This window comes from Ambystoma mexicanum, chromosome 9 (assembly GCF_040938575.1).
Source record: "Ambystoma mexicanum isolate Mex_15411 chromosome 9, UKY_AmexF1_1, whole genome shotgun sequence".
Lineage (NCBI taxonomy): Eukaryota > Metazoa > Chordata > Amphibia > Caudata > Ambystomatidae > Ambystoma > Ambystoma mexicanum.
Genome location: NC_090931.1, coordinates 1021114876 through 1021139008, shown reverse-complemented (window position 1 = coordinate 1021139008; position 24133 = coordinate 1021114876). Strand labels below are relative to the sequence as shown.

The window sequence follows — 24133 nt, the reverse complement described above, 5'->3', positions numbered from 1 at the left end:
ATCACTTGTTACTCACTATACACATGGGCCAGTAAGAAGTGGCCAATACGCAGAACACAATCGCTATGCAGGTTGGTTCAAGGTATCGGGGCAATGCTAATAGATGATACGCATTGGGATGGAAGAGTTGACCCTCCTTAGTTAGAATGTACATGGCCTGGGCAACCCAATTAAGCATCGTAAGATGCAGCTTTATGTAGATGGACACAAGACCAAAATCCTTTTCCTGCAGGAGACTCATGCTATCTCCACAAACTGCGAGGGGTTTGCTAAAAACTGAGGCAACAACTCTTTTACACAACTTACTCTTCGCAATCTAGAGGTGTCATGACCCTGGTGTATAAGTACCTTCCATTTCAGTGTAAATACGCAAATGTTAGACCCTTTGGGTAGTTATGTCCTAGTGTACGGGTCTCTTGCGGGGAGGGAGCTGGTACTAATGAATGTATACAGCCCCAACGTAGATGACCCCCAATTCTACAAAGAGGTGATTGATGAACTTGACCGGTACCCATTTGTTCCTGTGCTATTGGGCGGAGATTTTAACACCATCCTAGTCCCACACTTGGATAGATCCAGAGGGCCCTTACGTGCGCAGCTATCACTATAAAGAAGGGCATGCAGTCACAAAAGTGTAGATGCTTGGAGGACATTACATGCAGGGGAACAGCGTTACTCGTTTTTACTTGTCGGTTCATGATTCCTCCTCCCGAATCGACTTGTGGCTCATTTTGTAGACGCTCCTCGGAGGTGTCTTAGAAGCATATATGCTGCCTCACACCTACTCAGATCACGCCCCGGTCTTCATCTCTCCAACACTACCATCACTGTCTAGACCACAGAATACCTGGAGATTAAAATCATTGGCTCTGCAGGACGCTGTGTTTGCATCTATCATAGATGAACAAGTATGACTATTTTTTGAGGAAAATATGGTTTCTGTGTCTTCACCTGATAGACTATGGGAAACGTTTCAAGTCCATATTGGGGGAACAGCATTGTGTTCTGAGTTCAGAGTACTTAAAACTATCCAACACAATATACGGCAGTGTGAAGATAAACTTGGAGAACTGGAACGTGGTCTGTCAACTGACCCCCCCTTCAGCCACACTAACACAAATTGAAGAGATCGACTCATTTAGGGCAAGTACTGAGCGTGAGGTGAAGTACTTTGATGCCCCAATGGTGGCTAGATAGTATGGTGAGGGAGATAGACCAGGCAAACTATTGGCTCAGATGGTCTGCTATGAAAATGGCACCGGTGGTATCCCTGCTTCCGGTAACATAGCATACATTCCCACTGCCATGAATGAGGTATTTGCTAACCTCTACACCGATCTATACACCAATAAGAACTCATGCACGGTGGAGGAGAAAGAATCGTTTCTCAACACTGTCGGTTAGTCAACTTTCCTGCAAGGCTAGGGGATCAACTGAACCTTCCGGTTTCCCTTGCTGATATTCACGCTATAGACCAATTACCCACTGTGAAGGCACCAGGCTCTGATGGCCTCGTGGCAGAACTATATAAAAACGGTACAAAGATATGTTAGCCCCCACCTTTTAAATGTATGGCAGGAATCAATTCAGTACTGTTCACTCTGTCACCATGTGGGAGGTAGTCGTTCTGGTCCTATTGAAACCAGTGAAACCTGCAGACCAATGTAGATCCTACCACCCCCTCTCCCTAATTAAACACCAACGTGAAAGTGTTTGCCAAAATCCTTGCCACCCGGCTAATGCCAATCATATCACATATCATTCATCTGGATCAATCGGGATTTATCCCAGGCAAGTACACAACGCTAAACATAAGACGCCTATTCAACATCCAAACACAAATAGATTCTGGGGCCCAAGCCGTGGCTGCCACCCTGGATATCCAAAAGACATTTGACTCGGTTTCCTGGCAGTTCACGTACGCTGCACTGTCTGGATGCGGCTTTGGCTGTGGATTTCTAGACGCTCTCTCCCTTCTTTATGCATCACTGTTGGCCCGAGTTAATACTAATGGTCTGCTCTCTCCACAGTTTAAGATCGAGGCACTCGCCAGGGGTGCCCCTTGCCCCCCCTGATATTTGCTATTGTCATTGAACCACTGGTGGACATGAATTGCCTCAGACACAAACACCGGGTGATTAGAATGGTGGGGGACCCACAGATAATCTCCCTGTACGCAGATGACGCCCTGCTGTACATTTGCAACCCCCAGAAACACTTAGGCCTGAAATTTCCCCAAAGTCTGAGATGTTTGGCATAATGGGCTCTATGAGTAAACTGCACCAAATCAGAGCTCTTCTCCCCTCACCGGCACACCAACCAGCCTCAGGATCTTCAAGGGTTTAGATGGGCTTGATATTTGGGGGTGACTGCTCCTCTTTACATGATCACAACTACACATCGTATATGACGCTACTTCAAACTAAACTTGCACACTGGACTCACCTACCCATCACAATCACCGGAAGAATAGCGCTTATCAAAGTGTCAATACTCCCCAAGCTCCTCTATTTGTTTTTAAACCTCCCACTTGGGAGGGTGTTTTCCCAAGGATTAGACCGTGAAATGTGCCGATTCGTATGGCATTCTGCCGCTGTACGGTTGAAATGGAAACGCTGACTCGACCATGCGACAGGGGATGGTCCGCTGCATCTAACTTCAGGCTATATTGGATGGCTGCAGAGGCACAGTTTGTGGTTTTCTGGTTCAAGGAAAAAAAGTTATGGGCCCCCACTTTTACCTACACGGACACTTCAAATTACAGTGGCTGACATATGTTGTTAATAGTAGTTTGTCATCTTGTCCCTGTAGCAATTTTACTTGACTGTGATGACTTATTTCATAGATTTTCAGTATAGATATTTAATATGGTCGTTGATAAACTATGTTTTGAAAATCCATTTATTATTAGTACATATGAATTTGTGTTTTTAGGTTTTTAGAAACATTTTGTTTTTTGGTGAAAAATAATGATTAAAATATGAATTGTTATGTTCTATTTGACTAAGACCATTCTCCCAGTATGTGTGGTCTGTTACACCTGGTGCATGTGAAGGAGGGTAGCTGTACAGTGGAATTTGTGTACATATGACCAGTATTTTGTCCTCATACACACAGCCCCCGATAAAAGAGGACCTTTCAAGCTCACTTAGAGATTTTACCATTCAGCTTCAGCCAGTTGTCACCCATCCAACACCCAGCCGCCTCCAGTCAAACCCTAAATTGAAATGAATAACTCTGATCCCTCCGATTAAGCTGGACAATAATCGGAGTGTCATCTGCGTAGGAGTAGCACTGGAAGCCGTAGGAATGGATAAGGCTGACAAGAGGCTGGGTTTAAATATTAAACAGAGTTGGCGACCAGGCAGAACTTTGAGGGATGCCACACGAGTGAGTTCAGAACATGACGAAAAGGGAGGGCGAGAAAAAATGTGAGATCAGACAGAAAGGATGAAACCAGACAAACAGTGCCTGAGCGACCTGCCATGGCTAGGCAGGCTAATAAAGTATGATCAGCATGTCGAAGGTGGCTGAAAGATCGAACAAAACCATGCCACCCACTTCACCAAGGTCTGCCATCTATGCCAGGTCATCGCACAGCTTGCACAAGGTCACTCTTGGTACCCCGGCCAGGTCTAAACCCTGACTGAACCCGATAAAAATTAAGAAAATAACTCAATAGTGGGGGGCAAAGGTCAAAAAGGCCCCCGCTGATCCGTACCTACCCGATACGTGGGATGAGCACCGGACCCACTCCACATGCAGCGTTTCAAAGGCTGCAGACCTGTGCTTTGTACGGGTCGCCATGGCGATTGACTAAACAATCAGACCGAAAAGCACGCGTCCACACTCTGACCGCACAGCACGCCCTGGTCTCACGGGATTGGCCCGCGCATTGGAGCTAAAAATCAATTGTCATTCCCAATCATCCGATTGGGCATCACGTGCGCACTCCACAATCTAGGTCATACTTAGATACATATATATGTGTACAAGATTTCTTTCTGCTGATCCATACCTACCCGACATGTGGGATGAGCACCGGACCGTGCTATGGCGATTGATTAAACAATCAGACGAAAAAAGCGCGCGGCCGCACTCTGACCACACAGCACTTCATGGTCTCACCGGATTGGGATTGGCCCGCGCACTGCAGCTACCCGCTCCACACATGCGCGTTTGCTAAGAACGCAGTCATTTAGACCCTGGCTCCCAGCGCTCATGGTCGTCCTGAGTACGCTTAGCAGCAGTCCACCGCAGCTAGCCAGCACGCTACCTGACGTGGAGACATACACGGGTGCTCATCCTACGAAAGGTATTCCACCCGCCTCCGTGATACGCTTGCAGATGAAATCTAATGCACACCAGGGGTCACTATAACACGAATTAACTAAAAGATTTTTCTTGCCACAAACTATATGACGGCACCGCGTGGTAAGTGTCTATTTGTATGGTGGCCTACTTCTTACTCGACACACTACTAATGCTATTTGTGCCATCTACACATGTCCACACTAATCTCTTGACAGTGTACCCTCACGGAGTTCTTTATATCTCTTCTCCCGTACCACCTCTTTAAGTGTCACTCTCTACAATCACAGATGTATGTTTTGCAGCCAGATTACTATAGGCTTACATTGACTGCCCGGTTCATTCATGTTTTCCTCTCTTTTCCTTCTTTTCCACTCCCTAGTTACCTTGACCTTTCCAGGAACCGATTACAGCAATCTGTTGGCTGTTTCGAAGTAAAGAGGAATAATTTCACTATCATGTCCAACCCTCTATCCCTGCAGTGAATCATTCTTACTTGTTCAGCAGGTACCCCGCCTTTTCGTCTTTAAATATATTCTTGTAGCATTACTGCGAAATTTAATTTCCTGTCTATGCACTGCCTTCAAGTTTCTCCACCACAAACAATGTGGTCTAGGCACCCGTTTCTCATGTACTACCCAGTCTCTCTGCTTTTACCCTCTACACAGCACCATGATGTAGAGCCTATCCTCCACTGCAAGGGTCCACATCTCCCAGCAGGACCAAACCAGAAGATAACCTAATGCTCAGCCCCTGGCCCCTCTGTGATTCAGAACCGAGTACTTGGGATCTAAAGCACCGGCAGGTAAACTGCCAGCACGGTGTTTTGAGAATGTGTTTTATGCTTTACTATGCTCTACTGAGTATTGGCACCTCACAATTATACTCACTGGAGTTCTCTCTATATACATTACAGGGTCGCCCCTACGGAGCCCTGATGAAGGTGGACGCAATTTGATGCAAATCCGCCGAAACATGATTCGAAGTGGGAACACTTGTTTGTTTGTTTGTTTCCTTTTTGTACGAGATTCTGTACCTTCAGTCTCTGCCACGTTGGCCTAAAAGATATCTTGTTTTCCCCCAAGACCCTGGAACGTTTATTGTCATAATTGGAAGAAATATTAACGATAAAAAGGAATTACCCATAAATTAGGAAATTTAATGAGATTTGGGAAGCCATTTAGTCCCTCCTGTCTCTCTCAAGCCGTTTACTTTGGATTTATTTAGAAAAACACTTACTCACCTATATCAGCATGTATATTGTTAAACAATAATTATATTATTTAAACCTATCTGTATACTAATCATACAGGATTTTATGTTTATTTGGTTGTATATATTACATTTGTCTTCTGTTAAGTGATGTCATTATGAACTAGTATTGTTTTTGAACATGTATGCTGTACTCTACAGCACTTTTTTTAAAAATCTATGCACTATGTGTTAGTCCGTATGAGAAAATAAGTCTGTTTTTTGCATTTATGCATTTCAGAACACAGTGAATGGTTTGTACATGTCTTTGACCCCCCGATTGGATCTGCTATTTAGCAACCAACCACTTTACTAAAACAAGTTTTTGGACCAGCTTTAATACTTGCTGATCCACCACAATTATTACCTTGAGTATTGTTCACTAGCAAGGGTACATCTATTTATCTGTATGCTCTGCAAAAAGGCCCCCAAGACAGAGTGACACCAAACCCAGGGTGAGAGAAGCCATAGCCAAAGGTAGGCCAGAATAGTCCCTAGCACAAAAGTAACACAAAACCATACCCCTGGGCAGGGTGAGAGCAACCGTACCCAAGGGTGGGGTAAGGGTAACCAAACTCCCATATCCGGCCCAGAGCAACCAAAACCCAGAGCAGACTAAGCAAATCCAAAGCCCCTCTCGCACCCCTTGAGCAAGGTAAGAGACACCAAACCCCAAGAGAAACCAGAGTCCAAGTTGGGCTGAGAAATACAAAACCCCTGAAAAGGATAACCATCATTGGAGAGTCTCAAACAAAATTACTGGGTGGGGAATTCATGGACAATGCATGGTAGGGACTAACTAATCAGAAATTCATAGACCAGAGACTGAGACAAAGTATCTGATACATATTAACGAGGAAGAGACTTATGAGATTATAATACAACCTGAAGAGTGGGGGCGATTATCAAGAGACTTGCTGTTCTGACTAGAAAACTGTCAAAGGGCAGGGAGCCCTTTTCTGCCTGTAATCAGGAGGCATCACGGTGGGGGTCAGACGCCAGTCACCATGCCTTTGGTTGGGGCAGAGACATTATAGTGTAGGGACAGAACTCACTGTATGACGGGCTGACGTTAATTTGCAGGACATCCTAACAAGCACCCTTTAGACTTCTTTTCTGTAGGGAAGAGTTCAGCATATTTGGGATAGATTAGGGTTTTGAGATACTTAAGAACCCTTAAAGCAAATCGACAGAGGGCCTCATTAAGAGTTTGGCCGCAAATCCACTATATTACTGCCAAACAGAATTACTGGTACCGCCACTTGGCCCCATGCGATTACAATTGGTGCTAGGCGGTGCAAATCCCCATGTTATGGACCCCATTGGGGATTTTTGGCAGAATTACCACCGTCAGAATTACTGAGTGGCAATTCCACAGATTATTGGAGTTTAAGTGGAGGAGCTGGTGATAGCTCCTCCATTTTAACTCCAAATAAATCGGTGGAATTACCACTCTGTAATTCCGCCAGGGGTAAATCCGCCAAACTCTTAATTTGAAAATAAAGGTAATGGCATTGCCTGCAGGACCAAACTCATAATAATGCCCAGTTTCCTTCTCCGGATTCTTGCTTGCCAAACTGTGGCCTGCCTTTCTACTGACTTAAACTATGCACCCTCAGACCTTAACCAGAAATACACTGTTGTGAAGGTATGTGACATATCAGCTCATTGAAGAACAATCAAAATGTACAAAATTACTGGGAGCAAAGATTACTAGCAGGGCTGAAGCTATGCCTAGCAAACCAGAAATTCATTGGGATACCGGTCTTAGGCTGAAGGGAGCCCCCATCAATTGGGCACCTGAAAAGTATGTCAGCTGACACTACAATTAACTGTGTCCCAGCCATAGATGTCCATGGTGGCTACTTTTGAAGTATGGATTAATTTAAATGAAATGCTATTAGATTCATTTTTAAATGGGAGAGAAACACTTTTTTTCTTGCAGCTCTCACTGGCCTGCAAGTGTTGACATTTGCGGATTTAATAAAGATGTTAAATTGGAGAAAACATGAAGTAATTATCGGTAGTGGCCTTGAGATCCCATGGCCCCAGATAATGAAAAACTTAGGATGTGAGGGAGGGTAGAAAATCGTGAAAATGCATTAAAAAAATATAACCAGGGCTATTCACAATGCACTTATTTTAATTACAAGAATAAGAAAAAAGGGAAAATCTATATGTTGCTTCATCAGTGAAAAGCTACAGAGCTGGTGAGAGATGAAAGAAAATGTAATTGATAGCTGTGCTGTGAGCCTGGACCGTTTCACATCGTGTCGCAATTCCTGGCAATGCCACAGGACATATTCAAAATAATGATTATTTTTTTTTTTTTAAAAAGGATAGAAAGCAGTTTAGGTTGTGTATGATTTCTTATGGGGCTAGAGGGGGCAAGGAGGGTTCCATGGGCTAACTGCTTTTATTAAAAACATTTTAGTCTCTGACAGATGCTGTTTGCAAAATGTGAACAAGTGACTTAACTTTTTTAGTGAATTTTCCGGCACACACCATTGCACATGTTGATTAAACTGTCTAAAGCGGGACCACCAAATACTAAAATCACTGCTGAATGCCAGAAGTCTGCCACTAATTGATGATGTCAATCTGGCCATTTGCCTAGTACAACCATCTGCAAAATACTGCAATACTTTAATGTAGAGGAAGATTAAGGAAATTAATTTACAACAGATTGCCCAATATTTCAGGAAGTCGTGCTTAAGGTTATGCACTCGCACACTTTTGTAGGTAATTAAACCTACACACGTCCACTATAGGTTATGTTATGAACAGATACAAACATTTACAAGTCAGAGGAATTCTGGCTCGAACAAAAATTAACATACAAAATATGCAATGTTTTTCTTACCATCTGTGCTTGCATCATCCACTAAAAGTATTTCCTTCAAAAGAATAGAAGGGGAAGTATACATAACACTGTAAACAGTTCGAAGTAGAGTCGACCATGCTTCATTGTGAAAAACAATGATGATGCTGGTGGTAGGAAGAGGTGGGCAACGCTTGAACTTTTGTTCAATACACCTAGAAACAAACATTTTAGCAGGTTAGCCGTGGGCAACAGGGAAATTCCAAGATTTTAGCCGAAATGAAAACTTTTTACATTGCCATTAGCCACACATTCAACCTTTGAGGGTGGAGAAGTGAAATACATTGCTGCTTAAAAGAATGCAGCCAGAGATACACAGAGATCCAGACTTAATGTAACAGTACAACATTTCTGATCAAAGCCATCCATAAGGTATACTTGTGGCGAAGGGATATAATGTTTGATCACAACAAGGATCCCTCACAACATTGCAAACGGGTGGAACCAGTCAACAGTCAAGAAGACTTAATGAAGGATGGCATGGTCATTATGAATTCTAGTTCTCCAACTGCTGTGAACCCAAATGTAGCTGGTCTACAATGGACATTGCGCCCACCACCCACTGAACAGTAGCAATGAACAGAACAGGCTGCTCAACCTCATAGGAGCCTGTTCAGAGCAGGCACTATGAGGCAGAGTGGCATACTATTCAGTGCTTAGACCAGGAAGCCTGCATTTGTAGATTAAAATGGTCTAAGCGCCCATGGATGGTAGGGCAACACTGATGCAATCACACATGAGCATGTAAGTTATGCATCTAGGCACAAACATGCAAATCTCATTACAAATGGCCAGCGGGCCGAAGGGTGCTCCTGATAGCCACCAGTGCTTGGTTGACACAGACCGAACATCTACATATGGCGTGCTACTGCATTGCATGGGTGTTCGGGTGTTGAAGATTTGGAACTACCTGGCATTTGATTGGGGCAGAAGAGTACTTTATCAAACAATTTCAAGGGCCAAGGCTAAACTGACATGGGAAAATGTCTTTGGGCTAGATTAAAGGGGCATTTCTCATTATCTGAAGCAATGCAATACTGACATTGTTCCCCTGGGAAAACACGCAGCATGATTTTTCCCAGCACAAAGTGAAACAAACATTTTAATTTCATGGAGCCAATGACGGAACATAATGTGCGTAACTGCCATTCCAATTTCAGCATGATCATGCCAGATTCAAATTACTACAATGTGAGGATGGACCTGCTGAACGTGGGCATATTTCAGAGCTCAATGGCACATTTTAGCAAAACCACTGGTAGAGACGCCCTTTGAGCATGTTAGCAGCACCCTGGAGACACCCATGTGCTGACACAATCCTGCTTTATTGGCAAAACACAGGTGTACTTTAAGTAGCCTTATGATTGAACGCTGGTAAACAATGTCAACTTGTGGTACATGTAGTTTTCAGGTAAATGCATTGCATCTTCTGCAACGTCTTTAAAATTGGTGATTTTTTATTGTGGAACAATATTTCAAAGTGGAATAAAAATCCGTTAATGTAATTGCAAGGTCAATCTAGTATCTCCAGATATCTCTGAATAGGCCTCCTGGACTTTCAATGTGCAAGTCAATTGTAGCGGGGCACATGTTGTGGCAGGGCAAGGTTTGTGAGGTCCGATATCCATTCTTCAAATGTTACGATGGCTTTGCTCTTCCAGTTTCGTAAAATACTTTTGGCAGAAATCAAGCCTGTTTTGACAGGCATATTTCAGTGCACATGTTTGGAAGCAGAAACGTACAACCTGAAACACTGCTAGAGCTGGGCCGGGGAAAGACTGCTAGAATTGGGCTGGTTGGACCTGCCTGTAGATGTTGCAATCCTCGTTAGGACTTTTATTGAGCGCACTCCTAGCTTTGGGAAGCAATGGAGGGCTTTGCAGTCATAGCCAGAAGAACACAGTGAATGATGATGAAAATCTAGGGAGCTGAAAACAAGGGAGGGAAAAGGTGGGCAATTTGGGAGCAAAGGAGCTACAAGGAGCCAGTGGGGAGCAGATTACCCACTCTTGGGTATGGTGGTGAGTAGGCCTAGGAGTAAGGTAGGAGACTTTTCTTAAAAAGGAGGGTCTTGAGATCCTTTCTGAACTGCAGATGGGTGGAGTGAGCGATATTGATGGGGAGTTGCATAGTTTTGGAGTGCAGTTAGAGAAAGCCTGTCATTTGGTCCTTTCCACCCTGCACCGGCACAGTTCAAGTCTGCACATGTGCTTACTTCTGGTGGATCATAGGCCTCCAGAGATGCTAAGTTTCTCAGTGAGCCAGCTTGGCGATACCATAGTGACAGCCTTGTAGATGATACAGCAGGATTTGAAGATGATAAAGGCTTGCAGCGGGAGCCAGTGCATTTGGTCACATTTGTGGAGTCCTTTCATGAGTCATGCTGCAGCATGCAGGACACTGCAGAGCAGTACCAGGGTACAACAGTTACAGGTCAGTAACTAGTTCCTTCTCCAGCATGGGGTCTGGCATGGATTGACCTGCTCATAAATACAAGAATATATAGCAGTACACACATGCACAACCACGGGAGGCGGCACGGCTCAACATTAAGCATTTCAACAACTCAACCTTAAGCATCGCTTCCCTCCTCACCAGGCTCACCTTCAGGCGAACACTTTGCACAGCACTGCCTGGCCGACTCTGGATTCCTCCCTGGAATCCCGGACGACGCAGTAGAATCTAGTAAAGGTGTGCATCGACCTCCATATAACAGCCCTGAAGATGTCCAGCAGGGGCACACCAGACAGGAACGCCGTGATCGCTCTGGTTGAATGGGCTCTCGGACGGCTGGGCAACCGTCTGCCAACCAGTAACAGTGCATGATGCAGCCGGAGAGCCATCTGGAAATAGAAGCCTTCGAGAGGGCCTTCCCTTGGTTCACAGGTCCAAAGTTCACAAGCCGCTGTGATGTTTTCCAAAAACTCTTCGTGCGGTCCACGTAGAACTTCAGCACTCTAGACACATCCAACGAGTGCAAAGTCCTCTCAGCCGGCGACAGGAAGAAAACAGGTAACAAGGGCTCGTTGAGATGGAAGTCCAACGGCACCTTGGGCATGAATGGGGGGGGGTGCGTCCTCAGCACCACCCTCATCTCATGGAATGTCAGGTATGGAGGTTTAAGGGAGAGGGCCTGGATCTCTACCACTCGTCGTTCGGAGGTGATGGACACAAGAAATGCTGTCTTCCATGGCAGGAACTTCAACGGTGCCGAATGCAGAGACTTGGTGGCCCCATGAGGCTGGTCAGCACCACGTTGAGCTCCCACGCCGGGGCTGGAGCATTCACCGGCGGGAATGATCGGAACAGCCCTTTCATGAAATCCTTCACCAGGCGATGAGACCACAGAGATGACCGCCCCCGAGTTCTGGTGTAGCGGGCGATAGCTGCCAGATAGAGGCATGCGCCAGCCCTGCCTTGGCCAGCGACAGTAGGTATGGCAGGACTTGAGGGGCCGTAATCCTCAGAGGGTTAATCTTCTGTGCACGGCACCAGACAGAGAACCTCTTCCATTTGTGTCCATAGCACTTGAAAGTCGAGGACGCTATGGCCTTTGCAATATCGTACCCTCAACTCTATTGCTGCAGGAACCAGGCCTGCAGGTTCAGCGATCCTGGGTCGTGATGGAGGATGGCGCCTCCTTCCCTGGTGAGAAGATCTGCATCTGTCGGTAGTTTGACCAGGGAGGACGCTGACAAGTCCAGAAGGTCTGGAATCCAGATCTTCCTCGGCCATGCCGGTGCAACGAAGATCATCCTGCACCGGGACCGTCTGAGTTGACTGATGAGTTGCAGCAGCAACGGCAAAGGGGCGGAACGCATACAGGAATAGGCCGTCCCAGGGGAATGAGAAGGCATCGCCCATGCTCCCCGGCTGGGGAAACCTGCTGGCGAACCTCCGGCACTTGGCGTTCGTCGCCGTCGCGAATAGGTCAATCTGGGGATTGCCCCATCGTCGGAATAGGAGATCCACTTGATCCTGCCACAGTTCCCACTCGTGGCATGAGCGCAGCTCCCTGCTGAGTGAGTCGGCGAAGGTGTTCTTTATTCCTGCCAGATGGGGGTACCAGGAACCTCCCTTGGGCGACGGCCCAGTGCCACAGATCCCGTGCTTCTTTGGATAGGGCTGGTGATCTGGTGCCCCCCTGCACAGATTTATTTTTCTACAAAAAGCGCTGCAATGTGTAGCTGACGCCTGCCACATCTACCACACAGAAAAATTAGCACAGCTCGGCTGCTAATACCACCACAAAGCACATTGTTTACTGTGCTCCCCCACCGGGCTGCACAGGGCACCCCGCTCCAAGATGGATGCCTGGAGTCGCTAGGTTCCATTCACTGCCTCCTCCCCACCCAGCACCACCAGCCACTGCCATTGGCCCTCACCGCCCTCATATCAGCCAATAGCACGCCAGGCCATGCCAGGCCATGCATGCAAAGGCCATCGATCCAAGGCCAATTTCTGTCTCAGCCTGTCTATGCCTGACTCTGCCTCCTGCCAAGAACTCTACACAACAAAACCTTGCCACCTTTGCACACCTTCGGCATAAGGTAATGTGTCACCTGAACCCTGACTATTCTCTGCCCACCTATAAGAAACTTCCACTTTGCAGTTTCTGACACTTAACGTTAACATTAAGGCACCTCATATCAGCAGCTTTCTACAGCCAACATTCATCCCCTCTGGCTGCCGCTACACTGCCAACGAGACTCAGTCCCAAATGGCCACTAGCACATGTTTTAAAAATACTCTTTGCTTACTGTGAGATATTGTCTTCAACTGAAATTTTATTTACTTGTGACCTGCCCACAAGCATGTGGACTGCTAGCACCCACCCATGCTATAACTTCCTAAACCCAGTCTGCATTAACCTATTGCTGGAATTGCTAGTATTGATCTTAGTCCCCAGCCTACCCACATCATGAATGCTACTCCCAGCCTTAACTATCACAACAACTGAATACTGTACCTAGCCATAGCCACCGCCTCAAAACTGCATCAGCCCCTCGCTACCCCAGCACATGAATGTCGCATCTAGTTTATGCTTGCCTACTACTTTGTTGCTGGACTAGCCCTGTTTTGCCCTATTAATTGAATGTCGCATCTGGTATATGCTTGCCTGCTACTTTGTTGCTGGACTAGCCCTGATTTGCCCTATCAATTGAATGCTGCATCTAGCATACGTTTGACTGCTTGATGCTGGACTAGACCTAACTTGCCGTATCACCCGAATATCGCATCTAGCATATACGCCCACTACCAGCCACCAGTGGCCTCTCTAGGTATCCATCATCAGCCCACCTCAAAACTGTGAAATGTGCCGTAGCAAAAATCAGACGGCCACCCTACTATACCTCCTCATACCTTTATTTTACCTCACCATTCCTGCTGCTGCATTAACCATGTACCCAGCAGAAAATGCACCCTGCCCGACCCCAGAAAGAAACATTAGGCTCCGCGCCAGGCTACCCAGTCTCTTTGAGCCCAGTTGCCACAATAAGATACCCAACCCTCTCTCAAGATCTACCGCACAACACCCCAAAGTATGCCCCAACCCAACTACACACTGTAATATCTCCACCCAACCCAAACTCATCTCTATAACAATCCAGGATACACCCAACACAACTAATCTATATGGAGCCTTGATAAACGCCAGATAATTAGTGGCCCACACCATGGAAATAGCAGACACCTTATCCAACAACAAACTCAACCTCCTGGCAATTACCGAATCATGGCTGCACGAAGCAGCAGGCCCAGCACTCTCAATCGTCATCCCTAAAAATGATCAAATAATCAAAATGGACAGACCGAACACCAGAGGAGGCGGACTGGCCATCATAGCAAAGACTAATCTTGAGCTAAGACCTTCGACCCAATCACCTCTCACATCCTGCAAACTCCTCACAGCCAAATTGCCCATCTCCAACTGTCATACCTTAACCATTTACCTAATTTATAGGCCACCCGGCCCCATTGGTTCATTCGAGGCAGATTTATCCAGCCTCCTAGCCAACAACACAAAAGAAACCTCTCAAATACTTTTACTAGACGGCCTAAATCTTGGTTTGAACGATCCTGATGACAAACCAGCACAAGCTATAGCCAACATGCTTGCTCAACAGGACCTAATCCAAAAAGTGCTTACCCCTACCCACAACAAAGGTAGGACCTTGGATTGGATCGCCACCCTGAACTGCGATACCACCATCACCAAAACTACTCCAACACTGGACAGACCACTACCTCATTGGCTTCACATTATCACTCCACAAAGAAGTCAGTGAAAAAAATCATGTCAAAAAAATATATAACTCCTGACAAACTCATACCAATATTGCTGCCTACCCTTAATGCTCTCCCTGACAACCTACCTCCAGAGCGCCTACTAGAAAGTTACAACAATGCTATGAAGAAAGGACTAGACACCATCGCCTCCTAAAATTGCAAAAAAGCAAAACAAGCTAGAACTAAGAATGCAAAAAAGGAAACTAGAAACTCAATGGCGCAATACCCCCACAGAAGTGAACAAACTACAACTTAAACTGTTTGCAAACAAATACAAAAAAGAAATCCTACTCACAAAAAAGAACCTATTCAATGAAAGAATTGAAAAATCCAGCTCCAATACTAGGGAACTATTCCTAAGGGAACTGGGATCCCCCATAACCCCAGCAGATAACATAACCAAAGAAACAATGATGTACCAGCGTCCAAAATGCCCCAACTAACTAAATCGAAACTCTACAAACCAAAATAGCTCTAAAAAAAGACTAACTACCAACGATACATCTAGCAACCAGGCCAAAATAGCTAACCCACCATGCCTGAATCTCTTCAGATTCGCTAAAATTTCCATTCCAGAAAAAGAAAGGGTCATCGCCTCACTCAAACCATCCAACTGTAAATGCGACAACTGCCCACCCCAGATAATAAAGGATGTGGCCAGGGACTTAGCCCCCTTTATAACCAAACTGATCAACGCTTCCTTCTCCTCCAACACCATACCAAGCAATCTTAAAGAATCCTAGGTTCTGCCGCTCCTCAAGAAGCAAACCCTAGACCCCACTATCCCCACTAATTACAGGCCCATCACCACGGTGCCATTCATGCTAAAGATAATAGAGTAGCATACCTGCAAATCCAGCAATATCTAGACACTCTCAAACTCCTAGGTACCCGCCAATCTGGATTCAGACCGCAGCACGGCACGGAGACCACCTTTATCGATCTTAAATCCCAGATCAATGAGATTAATGACAAAGGAAATACCGCCATGCTACTCCTCCTCGATCTGTCGGCAGCCTTCAACCTGGTAGATCACATAGTCCCGTGCGAACACCTGGCCTCAGCTGTCCACTTCTCAAAAGAGGCCATAGCCTGGATCCAATCATTCTTGGACAAACTATGAGCGTCTTCTCATCAGCCTCAGCAGACCATATCAAAATAACCTGCGGTATACCCCAGGGCTCCTGCGCCTCCCCGAACCTCTACAACATCTTTTCCAAGCCCTTATTTGACAAGCTGGAGAGACTGGATGTCACATACACTAATTATGCAGATGACACCCAGATCCTCATACTCCTTTCGGGCAACTTTGACTCAGATACGGCCTTGGTAAACAAAATATACCTCATCATTCAGGCATGGATGGCCACACATGGCCTATGCCTGAATGATGAGAATACCGAAATTCTGCTCCTCGGCTCCAACGCCAATCTAAAGAAACTCAGTGTTGCCATCAATGTTTAATGCCTTGTAGTCGGAGCCATCACTGTTGCCAAAACAGTGAAAACCCTAGGCTTTCACCTTGACCTCAGCCTTGTCACTAAAAAAAGTAAACTCACTAGCATCCTCTACCGTCTATACGTGCAATCTCATCAGGGCAAGTAGAGCATTCCTCTCCCAAGCAAGCTGCATCATCATCGCCAATGCTCCAATACTATCCAGACTCGACTATTGTAATGCTATGTACCTAGGAGCCAACAAATACATAACCGACAAACTTCAAACACTGCAAAACAACGCACTCAGGACAGCCCTTAACCTACCATACAAGGAACACATATCCAACAAAAGAAGAGAACACAAATGGCTCAAAATCTGCGACCGCATCTCACTTAAAACGGCATCACTCACCTTCAAATGCTTAAACAACGCAGCCCGCCCCATACCTCGCAACCAGAATAGTAAGAACCACCTCCACCCGCCCCACCAGAAAAACAAACTCTTACTGCCTACAGGTACCCAAATTCGGCGGCAGTAGCTTCCCCGTCATGGCAGCCCAACACTGGAATGCTCTCCCACTCATCAGAACCGACCAATCCTACTACAGCTTTAGGCGAAACACTCACCTGGTTACGATACAACGACCCCCATGACTGAACCATGCCCCTGCATACTAACAGTCCCTAGCCAATCTAACTGTATATATGTACATAAACTGACCTGCTGAAATGTAAATTACTATATGTATATCTGTATATATGCCCTTTCAACAGATTCTGTGCAACGTAATGATCTGCTCTCTACATAAAAGCTTAGTTACAAGGTAAAGCACGATTGAGTAATCTTATCTTCCTGTTCTCTGTTGCGCCCTGTTACCTCTGGGTTTTGCATGCCATATCAAATAAACAAACAGAACATCGTGGTGGTGTTGTCGGTGAAGATCCTTACCACTTTGCCCTTGAGGGACGGAAGGAACGACCTGCAGGCCCAGAACACTGCTCGGAGCTCCAGGACATTGATGTGTAGTAATCTCTCCTCCGGGAGCCAAAGGCCTCTTGCGTGGAGATCTCTGGTGTGCGCCCCCCCATCCCTCCAGGGAGGCGTCAGTCATCACCGTCTCCGGATGTGCCAGGGTCTGGAAGTCCATGCCTGCCGTTAGATATGCGCGGACGCCCCACCACCGGATCGCTTGGCGGAAAGTCTCGTTGAGTGAGATCCTGTCTTCGAAGATGCCCGCCGCTTGCCTCCAACGGGCGTCGAGGAACTCCTGCAGTGGTCTCATCTGTAGCCTGCATAGGCGCATGAGGTAGATGCTGGAGGTCCTCATTCCGAGTAGGGACTTGATGGATCTCACCCTAGCCACATCCATGTTCAACAGCCGTTGTACCTTGCCGAGGATGGCCTTCGTCCTTTCCTCCGACGGCAAAGCCAATCATGCCAGTGTGTCGAGTCTGGCTCCCAGGAACAGGGCGTCTTGTGATGGTACCAAGTGTGATTTCACGAAGTTGATCGAGAATCCCAGAACGTGAGCAGTTGGACGGTCTTCGATGTGTGATCGACAGTGAGTTCCCTTAACTTTGCTCAGATGAGCCAATCGTCCAGGTAGGAGTAGACGTGGATCCCCTGCAGGCGCAGCTGCGCCGCCACTGGTGCTAGGCACTTGGTGAACACCCTGGGCGCCGACTTCAATCCGAAGGGAAGGGCCTTGAACTGATAATGTCACCCTTGGACCACAAATCGTAGGAATTTTCTATGTCCTTTTAGAATGGGGATGTGGAATTAGGCATCCTCCAAGTCCAGCGACGATAGGGAGTCGCCTTCCTCGAGCTGTCCCAGCATTTGCTGGAGGGTGAACATCTGAAATTTCTGGGACTTGATGTACTTGTTTAGACGATGAAGGTCCAGGATGGGTCGCCAACCGCCGGTGGTCTTCGAGACGAGGAAGTACCGCGAGTATGCCTCGGAGCCTCTTTGGGACAAGTTCGATGGCTCCCTTTCTTAGCACTGCTTGTACCTCCATAAGCAATTGAGGGATGTGGTTTTCCTTCCTGGTCACGTGTGGAATACGGGGCCACCTTTTTGGAAATTCCAGAGTGTGCCCGGGCATCCAGCACCCAATGGTCGGTGGAGATGGACTCCCACACACTGACGAATTTTGCCAGCCGGCCTCCCACCGAGGTGCTCGGGTGGTGGCCCGACGCCACGGCCAGTTCAATCCTGTTTCGTCACAGCCTTGCCGCCGCCGAAGGGATCCTCCGGTCTTGCCGCATCCTCTGTAGGCTTCCTGCGATGAGGAGCGGGCCGCTTGGCGGTACGAGGAACCGCCGCCAAATCCTTTGGAGGCACCTTGCTTGCCTCTGGAGTTTCAAAAGGACGGCCGTCGTCGAAGAACGCCCAAGCCCCGAGCCGTTGGTGTCTGCCTTGATGGCCTGCAGTGACTCATCCACTGTCTTGCCGAACAGGTTGTTGCCGTCGAAGGGCATGTCCAGAACCCTGGTCTGCACGTCCTGGCGGAAATCGGTGGCCTTGAGCCAACCGCGCCGGCGAAGGCAAACGCTGTTGCCCATCTGGCGAAACCCAGTGTTGGCGATGTCCGTGGCCACTGTTATGGCGTGTTTTGAAGCCACCTCGTCTTCCTGTAGGATTTCCAGGGCCTCAGCCCTCTTGTCATCCGGGAGGAAGTCCAGGAGCGGAGCGATCTTGAACCAAAGCTCCTTGTTTTAGCGTGCCAAGATCGCGAGGGCATTGGCCACTTTAATCGTCATCGCTGCTGACGAGATGACCCCATCGTCCCATGGTGTCCAGCTTCTTCCCATCGACGTCCGGGGGGCAAGGGGGTGTAGAAGTTGAGGCCATCGCTCCCACCGATTTCTTCTTGGCCGCCATGGAGACCACTAAATTCAGGGACGGCTGTGCTCTGAGGCACATAGGGACAGAGTCCAGGACCAGATACTACTACTTGTACCTGTTACTCTTAGCGGGAGCTGTGGCCAGGTTCTTCAGGAGTGCCAGCCCCTCGTCCCATATGTCGTCCAGTAACGGGAATGAGAGGACAGTCTTCCTCTTGGCCTCCTGTCGTTGGCAGAGGAAGCCTTCTGTTCTTCGGGGCAGAGCTGGAAGAGCTCAGATGCCCTAGCAATCATGGTGTGGAAGGAGCCAATTTCGTCGGGGGGGTGGGGTGGGGGATGGGAGGCCCAGGGATGTGGTGATGGGAGGTCCATCCCATCGTCACCACCGTCGTCCGTCCCCGTCGTCGCCTTCTCCGTTCCAGTCTCATCCCTCACAGGAGGGGATGGGGGTGAAGGCTGGAATGGGGGAGGAGGATGGACTCATCTCTGCTTGTTAGGTGGGCTCCCCGACAGTCCAGGCTCTGCTGGGTCATCGGTGGGGGATAAGGGCATCCTTGCCCTTATCTCCGTACACAGGGCCTGTATAGCCATCAAGATAGCTCCTGAATTGTCCCCTGGTACGGGTACCGGCTGCAACGGGAGCGATGGCTGGAGCATAGGGCCTTCCGCAGCCTTATCTTCCTAATCGGCTCCCCCAATGCTCTTCGTCGGCCTCGTCGGGATCCTTCCCGTGGGCCCTGGATTTGTTGGACTTCTTGTCCAGGATCCTTTGGACGCTAGCCAACTCATCCTCAGAGGTGGTATCCGTGTCAGTTATGGCTACCGTGCCACCCCCTCTTTCTCCTGCTGGGGTTTCATGGGGGTCTTCTTGATAGGCAGAAGAGAAGATTCCCTCCGGAGTGGCAGGGAAAATAGCCCATGGAGCCGTCTCCAGTGGGGAAGCCTCCATAGGTTTCGCCAGGGCCGCCACGACTCCTTCAATCGAGTCCTTAGCCGGGTGAATCAGGGCCTTCATGATCTTGGGCGTGCCTAAGGCCTTCACCTTGGGGGGTAGGGTCATTGCCTCGCTCCCCCTCGGCTGTCTCCGTCGGGATCGACCAGGGCTTCTCCGACTTTCTCTTCACCGAGCCAGAGCATTGGCTCATGGTTGATGGCGTCTGCAATAATGCACCCTGCCTCGCAGCTGACGAGCCCGACTGATCGGCGCTCGTAGTGCTTTGCCTTTTGTTGGGCCCCCGTCACCGGAGCGCCCTCAAAGGTCTTAGAAGAGTGCTCTGACTTCTTCCTCTTCCCACCTGCTGCTGGGCTCTTCCCCTCCAGCCAGTTGGTGAGCCGAGTAAGACGATCCTTCATTGTCTGTTCGGACACCTTCTTACAAAACGCACAGTCCTTCTCCACGTGCGATTTGTCTTTGTGAAGGCAGTAGAGGCACCAAGAGTGCTCATCCTCCTTAAAGACGTTCTGTAGCCCGTATCCGGGGCAGCACCTGAACAGCTTGGATCCAACAGGCGTCATGCTTCCTTTGTCCTGGGCCATGTCCACACAGGGTAGGCCTCAAAGATCTTCTGGAATCCTCTGAGGTGGAAACTCGATGAAAAGATTCCCTTGAGGGGCGTTGAAAATTCCGAAAACGGGTCCCCGATGATCGGAAGTAGATTTGGTGGAGCTTGAGGCTCGATTGACCAAAAATAAAAGAGTAAACTCTTCGAAAAAACGCAAAATGCAGTAAAAGCTCAAAAGCTACAGCACGAGGACTCCGAACACTTGAACGTGCTGTAAAAATCTGAGGATAGCTGCCAGAGGAGGGGCTTAGGCAGAGGGCAGTCGTTGGCTGGGGGCAGTACGACCCAGAGACCAGTGATTGGTTACACAGAAACACAGTTCAGAAACAAAATCAAAACTGATTTTTTCTTTACTGAGGATTCCCAGCCCGACAACGGAATATTCATGAGCATGTGAAGCCATGCCAGACCCTATGCTGGAGAAAAGCATTTGCCACCAGCGAAGTCATGGCTTGCAGAAATATGCATCCCACTAGCCATTCCCCTTCCTTCTCTCGCCCCTGGCGGTTGCCATGTCACCTTTACCAACACCTTAGTCACAGGAGGCGAATGTGAGAATGCCCTATGCGTCTCTATGGCAACCATGACTGATCATCACATGATGCCGTTTACAACAGATTTAAGCGCTGTATTCATCCAGTGCTACTGATTAATGTGGTACGTGCTCCAATCGTACTTTCCATTGAAGTTGCTAACCTTTTTCTACTGTTCATAGTTCCTTCCTTGTTGTGAAACTGACCTTGGACTGCCCACAGACTTCCTGGCTGTTATCCTGCTTTCACAACCTGCCTCCGGTTCTTCTGTGCTCGTTCAAGCCATTCAGAGCGTCTTCTGGACGTGTCTCATTGTACTTGACCACCTGCAAGGTAACAACTACGGTCTGCATAACGGATTGCCTTTGGATTTGATTTTGTACCTTATTTTCTTGCAAGGTAATGAGCTCAGTCTGATTAACGGATTGCCTGTGATATTACATTACCATTTATTTCTTATTTGTTATTTGTTTGCTGTTTTGTTTAATTGTTGTGAAGAGCATTAAGTGCTTATGAGAGGTAGTGCTTCTAGATTAAATAAAGGATTCTTATCTGCCTTCAGCTGTCCCAATGCTTGGTATATGACTTTGAACGCTATGCCGCTGAAATACCAAGTGTTTTCATTCTACGTTAGTGCATCCTCGTTTCGTCGGGCGCAGTTCGCACCAACCACCACCCAATTCATTCCTGTCCTTTCCTTCTATGGAATCCTCCTCTTGTAAAAATCTACTTCACTCCAAGTCCATCTTCTGACAAAAGAGGTTAGTTCTATTCAGGCTGCAATTACACTGTTTTCAGTTCTTGTAAACAACTAAATTGTAATGATTTTCTTTTCGCCTTCTCCCAGCGGATGTACTGGTTAGTACACTGCTCTTTCATTTGAAACACAGTGGTGCCTGTTTTTGTTCTATAGGCAGCACAGTATCTCAAAGGGAAGGGGCGCCCTCTTGAGCACAATCCTAAAAGCATGCTTCCCACCAAAATCACTCCCCAAATGGGAAGAGACCCTCTGTAGTACAGTGTCAGGCTTTGCAGGATGAAAGCATGGCACTTGGAATACTTGCTAAGTGCCAGGACATCGTGGACAGATATCCATGTTACCTCATCAACGCCATACCCATTCCAATGAATCAAATACTGTAACTTGTATCTGTGATATCAGGATTCCACGATACATTAAACCTCATACTCTTGTGGACCCACAGCCAGATGTTTTTATGCCACAGAGTGTGGATATAGCAAGGACTAAGTACTGGAAACATGGAACCCTCATGGATCTTGTACTGGGGAGGAAGTGTCACTTCTACAGCCACTGGACTGATGATTCGACTCACTTGAAAAGGGTTGATGGTAACAGAATCGTGAGATTTTCCATATTTTGGTCTCTTCTTGGACGGTATCTTTAGTCTTGAAAAAGACCTAGAATAGGTCTAAACATGTGTTGGCTGTAGTGTTTCTATCTAGTTTCCCAGATTTATGTAGAGACTTCTTTTGAATGTCTGCTTTATAAACAATTATTAATGTATGGCAATCTTTATCCAATTCATGAAGTCGTGTACAGACACAAACACTGTTGATATATTCATGATGTGTAAAGAGATTGAGAAAAACAAAAAATGTAAACAAACTGTTGGATTAACAATTCATTGAGAGATTTGTTAAAACGTTTTGTGAATATTCTCAAATGCTTCTAATTTAAGTGTGTAATAATCAGGAACAAGGAGTGCAAGTGAGGAAGACGTTTATTAATGAAAACATGGTTCTCAAACCGGTGTTGCAAGGCAGACTAAACTGTACTAAAACAATCAGTTTAATTGGTTGTTTTCTAATAACTCGCAACCTGAACAGATACAGGGTCGCTGGCAGCTTGAGTAGGGATTGCAAAACAGACCAAAACACAGTGGATGCATATAACCCATGAATGCCATCTTCTCCCCACTATCCACACAAAGCATTAATTCTGACTTGTATTAGATGGGACTATGACACAAAAGTACTTCTGAGGCATTACTCCCTCCACCCTACCCAATATATTCAATTATCTAATTACAGTAAATCAGGGCTCCTAAAGTTGGTGATATCAATGATGAAAAAAATACAGCAATTTGCATGGTCTATAGTCTTCTCCTAGTGTTTATCAATCAAAATAAACATTTAATGGATTATTTACTTGAAAATGGTCAATTAAACAATTAACCAACTTCCATCTGATGGGTACTGTGAGGGGATACAAGGAGACTGACAAGGAGTGGTCATGTTTTGGACTATAAACCTATTATTTAAGAAAATACCTCTCTCCCTACTTCTAAGAGGCTTGTCCTGCCTCAACATAGGAAACTTTAATGACCTGTCAAGAATATCTGTCCAAAAGTAATATGCTACCCATCCTCTGTCAGACACCTAGCAATCTACTTTTGTTATAGACTTTTGGTTTAAGTGTTAGGGTCAAAAGTTCCTTCACTAGGACTCCCCGCCCCCCCTGCCCCCCAGCTTCTGTTGGCTTGCTTCAGTCTTCTTGTAATAGTCATTCTTTCAGTGTCCCTTCAAAACAGGGCCAGGAGAGATACTCCCTTCCCCTATTTCCTTAATCAAAGTTCTCCACAGCGATCCTTGAGCACTTCCACATTAAGCTTGCATCAGTCCCTTCAACTATTTACAGTAAGTAGAAAAGCTCACGGCTGTATGTGGCATCCCTTTAATGTCTGGATGATTTGAATCTTTTCTAGGCTCCTCTGTGTCCTTCTTGTAAACCTTTTGCAAATCTATCCGAGTAGTGGTATCGGCTTGGCCACTGCAACGAGGGAGATGACCCCTGATGCACTCTGCTGGAGCAGTGGTATCGGCTTGGCCACTGCGACGAGGTAGATGATCCCTGATGCACTGTGCTGAAGCAGTGGTATCGGCTTGGCCACTGCGACGAGGTAGATGATCCCTGATGCACTGTGCTGAAGCAGTGGTATTGGCTTGGCCATGACGACAAGGGAGATGTCTCCCGATGCACTCTAAGTGAGCGGG

The 24133-nt window shown here is 47.1% G+C and overlaps 1 protein-coding gene across 9 annotated transcripts in view; it reads right to left on the bottom strand.

Annotated features, from left to right (window-relative positions):
* Positions 1-24133, bottom strand: part of GALNT3 (polypeptide N-acetylgalactosaminyltransferase 3) — a 684564-nt gene that overhangs the window by 372492 nt on the left and 287939 nt on the right. For all 9 annotated transcript variants that reach the window (XM_069616285.1, XM_069616286.1, XM_069616289.1 and 6 more), the window contains one exon: positions 8426-8598. In XM_069616285.1, the coding sequence (XP_069472386.1) occupies positions 8426-8598 (173 nt within the window). The remainder of the gene's footprint in view (positions 1-8425; positions 8599-24133) is intronic.